This window comes from Pholis gunnellus, assembly GCF_910591455.1.
Source record: "Pholis gunnellus genome assembly, chromosome: 16".
NCBI classification, from domain to species: Eukaryota; Metazoa; Chordata; class Actinopteri; order Perciformes; family Pholidae; genus Pholis; species Pholis gunnellus.
Window position 1 is genome coordinate 10,458,741 of NC_136543.1, and position 14,249 is coordinate 10,472,989.

The following is a 14,249-nucleotide window of genomic DNA, read 5'->3' on the forward strand; positions in this document are numbered from 1 at the left end:
TCATTGGTTATGAAAACAGTCAATGTTCATCAGCGATACAAGCGGATAGGCGGTCACACAGGAAAACAAATCTCAGCCACTTATTTGGAAGTAAAATGTAACACTTTATGTTCTTTTATGTGACTATTTTAATCAATATGTTTGTGTGTGTTATCATTTAATTGTCATCTTATAGCTGTTTTTGGTGTTTTTTCTAATGTAATGTTTAGCTGCAATATTGTGTTATATTATATAACTTGTTACATATATTGTTCACGGTGCGGTTATGTAAAAGAAAGCTTGCTCCCAGTTTCTTTTCCCAGTATAAAATGAGATTTCAATCAATCTCCCAGTGCCCATTACATGGTTTGGAATTATGCCCAAAATTAGGTTTTAAAAAAACAAAAATTCTCCAAGACATTGTTTTAAAATTGTGATTGGGCCTCTTCTGCTTAATGTTTAAAATCCTCTTAAAGGAATAATTGAACATATTTTGGGAAATCTGAGCTCACCTGGCTTGTTTTTGAATGCTGATATGAGAAAAGAGGTATAATGTGTCAAGAATTGAGCTTTAGAGTTGTTGGTTGGCAGATATTGTTACCTTATAAACTGCCTATAAAACGTTGTGAGGGTTGTAAGCTCTTTGATATTTTCTTAAAAATCGTTCACACATTTTGTCTCAATGACACTGGGATTCACTATAATGTGCTTTTTGAAACAGTATAGTCTAAGTATGGTTCTTTACTATTTAGAAAGAAATCTTGTAATCATAATGATTTACTGTATGTTATTTCGAAGCACAGACAGGAAGCTTGGTGTGGGAGTCTCAGTGTGCAGGGGACAGAGGGAAGAGCGCGACCCCAGTGTTAGTGTTGGTACGGCCACAGGGACCCAATAAAAACAGAGCTGTCAGTAGCGCTCCTGACTGTTAGGCTCTGTGTCAACCCACAGACCAAATAAACAGCAATCAGCGCTGCGCTAACCACTCTGTGACAAAACACACATACACACAGCGAAGCCAAAACCTGGTGAGCGAACCCAAACTCAAATCATAGTCACCGCACACAAAGCACAGAAGAGCCCTGCATGTGTGCGCATGCACCCCCTAATACACACGTGCACGCATGCACACAAATGCATACACACGTCACTCACAAGTCCAAAAGCAAACAAGCCGGGGAAGTCTGTCTAATTAACGTTTTGAGTCTGGCCTCTAAGTGACATAATGACGAGGGCGTGCGACTTCTCATGAACCTGGAGTTGAGCACCAGCATGTCATCTGCAAACTAAACACCATTTTATACATCACATTTATCATTAGCTGTTTACATTGTGTCGTGCATCATTTCATGAAGCGATGCTTTTCATTAATTGGAGGTTGAGAGATGATTGTTGATGTGGAAGTCACACGTATTTATCCATAAAATGATGGAACTGACAGTGCTGCCGTCACAATCAACCTCAATCACAAACGTATTGCTCTATCTAATCTGCTAAAGGATAAAAAAAGGTCTTATGTTCAAGTCAAGTATACGAACAGCTATACTGAATTTGACATTGCATGCTGTACTTATTATTCACAATGGGATATGCTGATGGTTGATGAACAATAATATGAAGAACACATTGCTATATTTTACTTTTATTATAAAAGCAAAATGCAAATCTTTCCTAGTTGGTCTGTTTGATGCGGCACATTTATCTACCATCCATCACCACCCGACACATCGCAACACAGCAGATTCTTATGGACATCTGTGGCATTGCTTCAAAGGTTTGGTAAATTCCTGGCAAATTTTCTTTCTTTTTGGCAAACCTCAAGGAATATCTGAACAGGGTGTGCGCATATCCACGCAGGCCCCATGTGCAGCGGAGGGATCAGACATCACAAGTCCTGACTAATGTATCTGATTGTTTCGAAATGTCTGTACAAAGCCTCCGGGAGGGCGCAGACAGACAAAAAAAAAAAAGCTCACGAGATCCCTCTGTGATTGAATAAGCACGAGGAGGGATCGGTTTTGTAGCTGCCATAACGAGCCTGCAGATATGACTGAAGTGGTTGCATCTAAATAGGCAGACCAGACGCACAGCGGAGGCTTGGCCCGAGAGCTCTGAGAAGAATAGCAGATGCTGAAGATGAAAGAGCAGCCTTCACTGGAGGGGTCTGTCTCTCAGATACTGACACACACACATGCTTAAAAACAACCTCGATGTGACTTTTGCTCTCTGCAACATACAACTCGTCCCGATCATGTACATGAGAACAGTGGAAGAGGAAGTACTCAGATCCTTGGAAATAATACTTGACAAAACAATCTCACAAGGTTCATTAGCATCCTGTCGAATGATCTTCCTCAACAGATAAAATTGTTGTCCCAGTTGTGATGGCTTACACTTAGATGAGAAGATCGATACGTCCTTCCTATACGAAGCGACATGTTTGCAGCTGGTTAGCTTAGCTTAGCATAAAGACTTGAAACAGGGGGAAACGGCTAGCCTGTCCCCCAGGAAGTGACTGTTACTAGCCAAGAAATAGTCTCGCACATTATTCCCTGTAAAACCACAACTTGCAGTTTTTACACTTCTAATTTTCTTTGGATAAACCAAATGAGATGGGCTAACGTGTCTACATGCAACAAAGCAGCAGGCTATAAGTCATTTTCAATGGAAGTCGGTGACATGTATCTACAAACTGAGGCCTAACACGCGCCACAAATCCGCTGGTCTCAACTTTCTTCAGCGCTCCAATGATGCGGTGAAGCGTGGACTCATCACATTTTTTTGTTTTACTATTCCTGGTCCCCTTCTCTCCCCACAATCCCTGTCCCATTCCATCTAAAAACATGAAGGCAACACTTATTCTTGCAGTTAGTCAGTTTCCAGTGCTATTCAATGATATAACCACGTCAACGAGCGCGGGGGCAAATCTTAAATGGCGACTGTGACAATCTAGCTGGGCACGCTTGGTCATTTAATAGCTTTGTCGCTCGTAGTGTAAACATAGCATAAGAGGTGCTTGTTGTCGGATTTTATCACCGTTTTGGACAGCCTAGCAGTTTCCCCCTGCTTCTGGGCTTTATGCTAAGCTAAGCTAACAGGCTGCTGGCTCCAGCTTCATATTTACCTTATACATACATGAGGGCGGTATCGACCTTGTCATCCAACTCTCAACAACTATTTCTTTCCGTTCTGCCGGCTGGCTGAGATTGGTAGCTTTGTGCTGCATTGTGCTATTTTAACTATGAGAAACACTATTTTGGGGGTTAAATTTGCTTTTTTTCTCTCTGTCTCAGGAGACTTTTCCCGCCTGTCATTCCTGCTGTAGACAGGCACGCAGACAGGGCACCCTGGTCACGGCAAGACAGGCCAACCTCTGGGATCTACTATTTCCGCTGCTGTGTCTCCTGTCGCGGTCGCTCCCCTCCTACACACACTCACACACACTCACACACACACACACACGCACACACAACCACCACACATAAATACACACCACTGGTCCCCTCTGGAGAGATCAATTTCACAGGATCACACAGCGAGCTCTGGTTCCCAGGCGCTCCTCACGTGCTCAGCAGACGTAGACGGTTCCTTCACACAACCTGACTCCTGACCCTCCATCATTACCGAGGTCAGAGGACCAGCAACCCCTCGCTGCAGCAGGAGAGGGTGGGTGCGGTGTGTGTGGCTGCTCTCTCCCAAGACTGCAAAGATACTGAAGGGAGGCTCGTCTTGTTCTCTCTTTCCTTTTTTTCTCGAGGCCAAATGTCAAACGTTAAAACATGTTTCAACTGTTCTGGCTGTTATCGAATTAGTGAGTAAAGATGGGCGATTAGAAGTTTGTATCCCATTATGTGTGTGTGTGTGTGTGTGTGTGTGTGTGTGTGTGTGTGCACATTTGACAAATGCATGAAACCAATGTTGTTTTTTGCTTCACAATTCTAACTTCAGGCTCAGAGATCCCTCTGCAGCCATATCAAAAGATCAAATTCAATCTGAGTCACTCTTCTTCAGGCACAAACCATGAACTTCTTGGTCTGCTCGTGACTTCTGTCGCATGCCAGCTGGTTTTCCTATATAATTATGTAAGATGTCAAAACAGGACAAAATGCCCAGTTTTCCAGGGGCACGAGGCCATGTTGGAAAGTGTGACTGGGTCAAACTCAAAGCGAATAATTACCTCGAGCTGAGATGAAAGTAAAATAACTGCCTTTGTTCTCTATGACTTTCTCTCACTCTCCCCTCACAGTGACCACCCACCAGCAGTGGGAGTTTCACTGACTCCAGACATGAGTCACACCCAAACCCCCACAAAACCAGCCGCTCCGCTTCCCACTTTACCTCCAGATTAAAGTCAGACAGCGCTGATTATGACATCCTGCGGATATTCACCGGCAGGTCTTTTTGATTTGACTTGACTGGATGCAACAAATGGGAATCAAATACCAAGTTCTGCCTCCCATCCACCTGTTGAATTTTGATATCAAATGTACCAGACTGAGGATTAGCAGACCATTTAGAAGATCAAAGAATGGCTGATGAAGGGGATGTGTTCAAGTCGTCTGAGTTTCCTCTCGCCAAAGAAATCACAGACATGATCCGTGCAACATATGTCCATCAACTCAGCTGTCTGGGAATAGCTACAGGTGCCTCAGAGCCCTCACATCCAGGCTCAAGAACAGATTTGTCCTGAAGTTGTTAAGCTAAACTCATTTACGCTAATGCTAACTGCATAGTTTAGATGTAGAGTAGACGATTCTTATTCTTCTTTTTATTATTATTCAGTTTCTTTTCTTGTCAGCTGATCCTATGAGAAATCGACCAACAATGAATCGATCCTGTTAACAGTCAACGTAGCCTAAAGCTTGATGTAGCTGATTCCTCTGTGCCACGGACCTCCATTTGTGTTCAAAAACTACTAAAAGCACATAAATGAGATAAACTGTTGCACTGTGTGACGTGTTCCCTCATTACAATCAACATGGCGACTGTAGTTCCCACAATCTATCCTGTTCCCGATGTTATCCAGAGCACCTAATGTGTTTCATCCGCAGCTGAAAATAGTCCTCCAACAAATGTACCGAGTACAGTACTCAGACTTTTATCAGGAAATGACTGTGACTTTAACAAGAAAATAAATGTACAAGTTGTTTTTAAAGATCTACAGGAGTAACCCATGAGCTTGGGGCTGAGAGCCACATAAAGATGGAATAACACATTGTTGGTTTTGGTCTTTTTTCAGTTGAGGTATTTGGTATTTAGCATAATCCAGAATGATGCCTTGACCTAAACATGTATGAATGATGCACCACTATGTATTTTCTTCTTCTACTTATTATAACAATTTAGATTTTACATTCTAGTTTTTCCAGCTATTAGCTCATGCATTACAGTATTTACACGTCTATGAGCAACACCATGATTTGTTGTATGCAAGTATAATGACAGTAAAGTTGAATAGACTTGTCTGTGTGTCTTTGAGCAAAATTGCAAGAGTGGATGTTGCAGGAAAAATAAAAGAAATACTAGTAATTTGAAATTTTCCAAATAGGTTTTGTATGTAGATTTTTAAGGAAAGTTGGCATCACATTTCAGCACTACAAGTTGCTTTATGAAGCAATTCATGAAATAGATTTAGCTAAAAGATGTCCTTAAGTAAAATAAGGAGCCTGTTAAATAATCATTTGGAGCACAAAAGGAGAAAAAAATACATTTGTCTTTTGTCATCGAGACAGAGTTGGTTTCTCTGTGTGTGACAGAAGGAGGCCCTCGAACACTTCCCAAGGGGAGACAAGACAGAGATGTGTGTCAGTGGGTCAACTTTGACACGTCGTTCACTTCCTCAACACACACACACACACACACACACACACACACACACACACACACACACACACACACACACACACACACACACACTGAGAAATATGTTCTGTGGAGAACCAAAGTGAAGGAGAAGACCCGGTTAACAAAACTCACGGTGGAACTGTTGGTGGTAGACAAGAGCAACAATGAAACCAAGTTCAAACCCCCACCCTCCTGAAGGACAATACTAGGGTGTCTCACACACACACACACAGCCCTCACCCTGCCTCACAAACAACCCACCCTCCTGAAGACACACATTCATGAACAATGTCTCTCTCTCCCTCACACCCCCCTCTCTCTCTGAGGCACAATGGTCGGGTGTCACACACGTCTGCAGCAGAATTAGCTGTCGCTTCCTCTCCCTGTCAGGGGAAACAAAGTTAGCCTTCCTCAGTGGTGCACACAGCTCTATTTATAAACAATAACAAGGCTCGCCCTCCGCAGGGCTTCACCAGAAAGCGGCTCAACGTATTGTTATCAAGCGGACGAACATCTGTCTGGGGCTAACCTGCAGACGCCGCAGCTCTCGGTGTCTCACCGTGACTCACTGTGGTTTTTTAACAAAGCCAGAGATACGCGTGTAACAAAAATATTTAGAGTCCCTCTGCACTCAAAATATGTTTTGCTTGTTGTTACTTCGCTTGGATGTCTGAGCTTCCCCGTGCAGAATGATGTATGTTTGACGCTGTTTCCACGTTCATCTGCTGAAGTTTGAGCGTGACTTCATGACATCACAGCTGGAAGACAATCCCGGTCCAATACACAACCGGTAGTAACTGTTGAAATGGAGAAATATTTGCATATTCATTGATTATGAGGTTTTTAAATGAGGGATTGAACATGCTTTTAAGACATTTTAACAAGTTTATAGAGCGTTTTTTACTCATGTCTTCATACATTTCTGGAAGGGATTAAACTAGTGTTGGGAAACCGATGGTACTGACATCATCTGTATTTGCTTACACAAGGATTTAATGATTCAAAGACTCAAACCCAAATCAATAGACACACATTTATTTGACATGAACTTCAAAGGCAACATGTGTTGAGGGATTGTTTCCTGGCAGATGTCAATTGATTTATTGCATCACATGATATGTGTTGAGTTTGATATATTGAAACGATATATAACTGAGACATCCCCAAATGAAGGCTTTGTGTTTGAGGACCTTCTAGCTTTGGTGGAGCTTTTCCAAATCAAGGTTAGAAGAATAGAGATTCTTGTTGTAACGAGCTGAAGAGAGTTTGTGTTTTGGGGGGTTAATAAAATAAATTGAGAAGTTTTGTAAAAATAAAAAAAAAACACCTTCTATATACTTTAATTTTATAGTGCTGTTTATTGGAATAACCCTCATTCTGACCCAGACAAGAAGCACAATCATTGTATTGTACAGTTCTTTGTATAATCAACCTTATTGAGTTCTTTTTCGTGTTTTGTGTCTGTTAATAATATTAGACACCACCAAGATTATTTCAAGCAGTCAACAGTTTAGATTGACTTTGTTTGGTTAAGGAGTAACTGAGAGTTCCCGAACATGATATCAACCTCATTCATCATTGTCACTCCGTCAACACTGCAGCCGAGCTGAATTTACACTCACTGAAGTCATGTAGATCCACACGAGCTCTGTGCAGGAAATCAAACCTAAACAAACTTATACAACTAAATACCTGATGACACGTGGACCATTGTGTAAACGTGTACAGCAGAAGCAGTTACACTTAAGGCAGAAAATATTAACTGAGTACAGCATTTATTGGTGAAATCCGCCTTTAGAACGACTTCAAAGCCTGAGTGTGCATGCATAACTCCAACCATTTCCTTCTGGTAAGACAGTCTAGACTCTTTTCTGTCTGCGATGATGACATGTTATTGCCAAAAAAATGCACTTGTGGCTTTCTAATAAACTGAAATTCAAAACCCTTTTTGATTGCACAGGGCGAGTCGGCAGAGGACATGGAAACATATCATCTTCTGGCCAAAATATCACAACGATCCAATGTTTAATTTATAAGTTAATGTCTTAATGCGTATCCTTGAACTGACCCTTAACCGAGTGTATCAATATTCTGTGTTTGAGAGGATCTGGCAGCTAAAGAGAGGGTTTGGAGAGACAGAATTACCATTGGGTTAAATCTCAGCAGCAAAGTACTGATTGAGAGGGAGGAAAGATTAGCATTTGGGATGCAAGAAAACAAGACAATATGTGAAAACAGGAAATTACACATGAAAAACGACTGAAACGAATACAAGAGCAGAGAGATCAATGGAGGTGAACCGTCACTGCATCCCTGATTATTTTGGCCCCGAGTTTGACTCGGTTCGGTGGCCTGATTTGGAGCGGGAGAAGAGGGGAGGTGGGTGGGAGAAGGAGGAGGAGGAGGGCGGGGATTTGATGATGCCGTGTAGCGGGCCCTCACCTTCAAAGGGCGGCCCCTGAAAGGCCCTACTAATCACAACATGTGATGAGACCGGTAGAACAAAGACAGCCGTGCAGAAAATAACAGCGTGGGAACTCTGGGTGAACTTGAAATACAACAAGAGGGCTCACCCCCGCCTCCTCTCCCCTCTAGTTACACACACACACACACACACAAACACACACACACACACAGTCAGAAGCTAATGTGGACGCACACCTGTGTTTATTGTGACAAAAGCTTCAGGTTGCATGAACTCAGATGTATGTGAACGCAACTCCCACACTCCCACTCCACACACACACACACACACACACACCAATAATGAGTTCGATGACTGTTGTGCATCTGTGTGTCTGTCCTGCTATAAGCGCAGCCTTGTACAACAACAATAAGATGAAAACAGCCCTAAGTGCTTCCTGTCATTCATATAAACCAAACAGGCAGCCTCCTCTCTCTCTGATGACTGTTGTACGTCTTTGGTTGCTTTCGGCTCCCACTGATAAGGATCACCACACCACTTTGTGTGTGAGTGTGAGTGTGCGTGGAGATTAGTCATGGCTGATCCATAGTTCAGTGTTGATCTGTATAAGCACAAGATCAACAGTCCATTACCTCGGGGAATGAATGGCGGCGTATATTTGATTCATGTTGTAATATTGTTTTAATGTCTGATGAATCACGATTTTGTGTTTCCTGATTGCATGTTCATGGAGTAGTGCATATTTCCCCACCTCAGTCATAGCCTTTCAGTTTAGCATGCCTTTGAAGAGATATTTCCCAGGAGGCATTATTTATATTTGAAAAAGTAACGTATAAAAGCAGTTTTCCTTTTCAGACGGTTTGGCAGGTTGGGTGAATTGACAGTGTGCTGCCGGCACCGACTGGTTTTAATGTGGATTGGAAACAATGTTAACAAACCAATGTGTGTGAGACTGAGAAGCCTTTTTCTGTTAATGTTAATGTTGTTTACGTTATTTTCTGCTTCTGTTTTCCCTCCCTGTTGGAATGTATTTCATGTCAAGGGATATTTCAATATATTTAACGTGAGAAGTAATATGATTGTTTTTAATTAAGATATAGTTTTAATGAATGCAGCTCTCTTATATAATAGATAACAGGTCTGGACAGCATTGTAGAATGAACTTCTGCATGTGAAATCTGCAGTAAAACTGCATAAACTTAAAGAAATAATTAGAGATCTGGGACGATATATATATATATATATATATATATATTATATGCTTCTTGGTGGGGAGTTTGATGAGAAGATGCGCAATACACGGGGCTGTATCAGATCTCTGTATGTCCTTTGAAGAGCTCATTCTAAGCCAAAGAAAACATGATTCTTATTCAGGTGATTATAAACCCATGAAAACATTATTTTAAATATATATTATATTCCATTTCTGCCAATAAACTCCACTAAATCCCCCACACTGGCACTCTAAACTAGAATGTACTTTTACCATTTAGATTATCTAGCCTATGATATTCTCCCTTTCTATATTAACTGCAGTCTTCTATTTAAACATGCCGCAGTCCAGTCTGCAAGGAGGGCCTTCACTGAAGAGCTCCTGCTCCACATGCAGTAACACGAGCCCTCCGTGTATACAAACACACACCAGCAGCTCTGTCAAATTATTTGGGGAGTGTGACTATTATAGGAGCCACCAGTCTTGTGGTGGCGATGATGTGGAAACTCCGGGGAAAAGGGACCGAGGACGGCTTTGATTGCATTATGGTCTTTTGTTGAAAGTACTTGAAGTCCCCACAGCGTCTTTACCGAGCATGAGGTCTCTCTGTGGGGTAAGATTAGACTTGGTGGCTTCCTCTGGTTGCGGCGGTGCTCCCTGTCTCTCCTCCCGGGCTGAGTTAGTATTGGATTACAGGTTCACACGCTCGCTCGCAGACCGCCCGTCGCCCCGACCAATTGCTCCATTCATTCCAGCGCCGGAGACGGCCGTCGGCCTCTGATTGGTTATCAGCGCCGGTTAGGGAACTTTCCCACGGCCAGCGCGTGCTGACAGCCGGCCAGCCACTCCTCACCACCACCGGGACGCACACGGGGGGAACAGGGAGGGAGGGGGGGGGGGGGGGGGGGGGGGGGGGGGCGGGCATTGGCGGGGGCAGTCACGGACCGAAAGTCCATTGGACCGCTGTCAAAGTTTCTCCAAAGATCCTCTATTTTAGGAAGATGAATTACTACAACGTGTCGTGTTACTTTTCAAGAAAATGGCAAGGCCAAGATTACACTTGGAAGGAAGAAATGATATTATGCTTATGCATGGTAGCATGTGTTGTTGATATATAGCCTATGGGTCCTGCACATACTGCCTGCTGGAGATGGAAGCCATGTCTGTATTTGCAAAATCGATTTATTTGTATAGACTATCGTAAATTCTGTTATAGTGTAAATATTTTCATGCCTTCAGATGAAAAAAAATAAAATTCATACATGTTATTTGTGTTGGTTGGACTCTATTTAAGATGTTAGAGAGAAAAAAGAAACAAATAATGACAGACTACAAAGATGGTTAGTGTAAAACAGCTGTTCATGGAAAGCCATTAGCTCCACTTCAAAGGTCCGTTTCAAACGAGAATTTGCTCATGAAACAATGTTCGGTGGCTCTAAAGAAAGAAACATCTAACTGCTGTTTCCAAGGTCAAAAACAAACTTAATCTTAGAATTGAAACAACCCTGGGAAAGAGGTGCTCAGAAATAGACATTTTCAGACCACGATATCTGCTCAATATGGGACGTTTTAAGATGTTTTCATAACCTCAGAATTTTTGCATTTAAACTTTTTTAGGTGTGGATGGCAGGAATAGTTTTGGTGTTTTCATGATAAGAGCCAGCTACAAAGTCATCTTTTGACACGCCTCCAGTAACACCCACAGAGTGAGATGTCTTTATCTTTTTTATCCTCTCTGACTTGGCAAAGCGCACTGGGATGCGCTTGGGCCAACTGCGCTGTCACTCAAACCCACTGCCGCTTTGTGATTGGTCGGTTTGTCCCGAGGCCCCTCCCCTGCTGGCCGGCAGCAGCGTTGAAATGACACCGTGGGAAAGCTGAGTGCTTCAAACGGAGACTCTCCGGGCTAACTTGGTTCAGACGCACGTCTGGAAGACACAACAGGAACACTGAAGGACTATTGTGGACGAATCAAGATGAAGAGGAATCACGATTTCAGCTCCTCGGACAGCGAGTTGGATGAGACTATTGAGGTGGAGAAGGAGAGCGCGGATGAGAATGGGTAAGTTTGGCTCTGAAGTGTGGTTTATTTTATAAAGTGGTTAAGATTAAAGGGTAGCCCAGATGATAAACTAGCTTAAATATTTAAGAATTAAGTCACAAAAAAAATCAATGGGATTTTGATTGATCCTCTCTGTTTCGTCTCTTTTAAGGAACATGAGCTCTCCTCTCGGGTCCATGTCTCCAATAACATCAACTCAGGTGCAGGCGAGGAAAAGGCGTCGAGGAGTAAGTACATTTATTTATTTAAAAAAAAAGAAAAACCCGTTTGTGCAATTGGAATCCCTGTGCACGAAGTCCATACATTTGTTTTGTCATATGCACATATTGTGAAAATAACCAATGACTGTCTTTCTTCAGATAATCGAGAAACGGCGCCGTGACCGGATCAACAACAGCCTCAGCGAGCTCCGCAGGCTGGTTCCCAGCGCCTTTGAGAAACAGGTAAGCAGCAGGCGACACGCCTTTAATATATCACGAATACAAACATACACACAGCACTTTGATATGAAACCACCGTGTTCATGTATGCCCTGTTGAATTGTTATTTACATCTAATTGGCTCCTTTTTTTCCGTCTTCCTCGCATTGAAGGGCTCAGCCAAACTGGAGAAAGCAGAGATTTTGCAGATGACTGTTGACCATCTAAAGATGCTTCACGCTGCTGGAGGCAAAGGTATGTCTGGGATTCATTCATGGTGACGGAAAAACACCTCTCACGTGTTGAAGAATCACAACCATATGCGTTAGAGTGCAAACTGGACGTGGAATGCTTTTGTGCTCACTTGGTTCTCATTTCTTTAGAAGAAAAAAAAAGAAAATAAATGAAGAAACTTCAACTAGTCTGTCTGGTTTTGACTGAGTTTTTACACTTTCACACTCTCAAAGCCAGCGGCACATTGATTCATGTCAGACAAAGATCCCTCAGCTCTGGACAAACTCGTTTTGTAGCATCTCAGCGGACTTTTCTTAAACTAATCTTCTGTCTTCTTCTTCTTCTTCTTCTTCTCCCCTCAGGTTATTTTGACGCCCATGCCCTGGCTATGGACTACCGTGGTCTGGGTTTCAGGGAGTGCCTGGCTGAGACGGCCCGTTATCTGAGCATAATCGAAGGCTTGGACAGCGCGGACCCTCTGCGGATCCGCCTGGTCTCCCACCTCAACAACTACGCCAGTCAAAGAGAGGCTCACTCTGGCCTGAGTCACCTGGCGTGGGGCTCTGCCTTTGGATCCCCTCCCGCCCACCTGACGCACCCCCTCCTCCTCCAGCACCAGCAGGGGGCACCGTTGGCAGCTTTAACCCGCAGCACCACCAGCAGCCCCCAAACTCCCCTTTCATCTACATCCACCTCTTCCTCCTCCTCCTCCTCTTCTTCTTCATCCTCCTCGTCGGTCGCAGAGACTCACGTCCCAGGCAGGCGCAGCGGCAGTGCCACCCCCCACTCAGAGCAAGGCCCGATCCGGGTTCCCCCCACCACTGCGGCTCCCGCCAGCGTACCACACCCGGCCCTGGTCTCCTCATCAGTGTCCAAGTTCTCCCCTCCTCTCCTCTCCTCCCTCTCGGCGTTCCCCTTCCCCTTCAGCGCCTTCCCCATCATCTCCCCCGCCATCAGCGCCCCAATCCCCACGTCCAGTGTGGGCAAACCCTACAGACCCTGGGGAATGGAGATAGGAGCTTTCTGACTGAGATGAAAACCTCCTCTCAGTCTACTCAAAGACTCAAGCTGAGCTGGACTTTCAAGGACTAGACTTTTTATTTTTTATTTTCCCATTTAAGAAAGTGCTATTTTTTCTATGACGTTGACATCCCACAGAGGGGTACACCTAGATATATGATTTTTACCTTTATTGCTAATGTATTGTGTTTTGTACAGAAGAGAAAAACAGTGAGGAAGGGGACCACGTCTAAAAAGCAACAAGAGTGATTTATTGTGACTGATCTCTGTCCCTGCCCACCCCCCTTTAGAAGTTTCACTCACTGTTGTCAGCCTATCAGGAATGGCTTTTCCAGATGGTCAACCAGTCGCCGCCCGTCAAGTTCCTGCCTGAAACTGGCCCCCCCCCCCCCACCCCTTTGTTTTCCCTCTGCGCTGAAGCACCCAGTGTTGGTGCCCTGGTTACATACAGAGAGGGGGAGTGTGAAAGGAGGACTTGAAGTAGTGGAGCGTCACCCCCTTTTTACAGCATTTTATGGGGTGGAATAACCGAAACCAGGTGTTTGTTTGACAAAATACTGGGAACATAATGTAGCTACCAGCTTGGTTGAAGTAAACCTGATTTACCCACAACCTCTGAGGTCCATTGTTGAGGCTCGCTTCACTAAGTTATGTTTCCTCTCTACGGTAAATGTAAGGCTTCACATATGTTTCACCAGTGTCTACCAGCTGTTCCACATTTCCTTTTGATTTCTCATGTAACTGATGCTTGGTTGATTTGAATCACCTTTTATTTTTCTTGTCAAAGTAGCAGCATTATTGATCTGTAATTACCAAGAGGGAGCTCATTTGTATCTGCCACAGTATTTGTTGTAAAACAAGGCAAAACAGATCAGTTTCCTTCTGTCCGCCTGATATTGTTGTGTCTCCTGGTAAACCTCACTGTTTGAGTTTGTATATTTTATGGTTGTACAAAGCACAAGCAAGCACTGACAAATCAGATTTCTCCGCTTTTCAGAGTTGTCGCTGGTGGTAATGACAACTTCCCTGTAATAAAAGAGTTCTGTTAAATCA

At 43.5% G+C, this 14,249-nt stretch overlaps 1 protein-coding gene across 1 annotated transcript; it reads left to right on the forward strand.

The window, feature by feature from the left end:
- The first annotated feature begins 11,233 nt into the window (after positions 1–11,233).
- hey1 (hes-related family bHLH transcription factor with YRPW motif 1) lies at positions 11,234–14,249 on the forward strand. The gene is made up of 5 exons (XM_079175565.1): positions 11,234–11,523; positions 11,675–11,750; positions 11,883–11,966; positions 12,116–12,197; positions 12,539–14,249. The coding sequence occupies exons 1-5, from the start codon at positions 11,438–11,440 to the stop codon at positions 13,201–13,203; spliced, it is 993 nt and encodes a 330-aa protein (XP_079031691.1). The 5' UTR covers positions 11,234–11,437; the 3' UTR covers positions 13,204–14,249.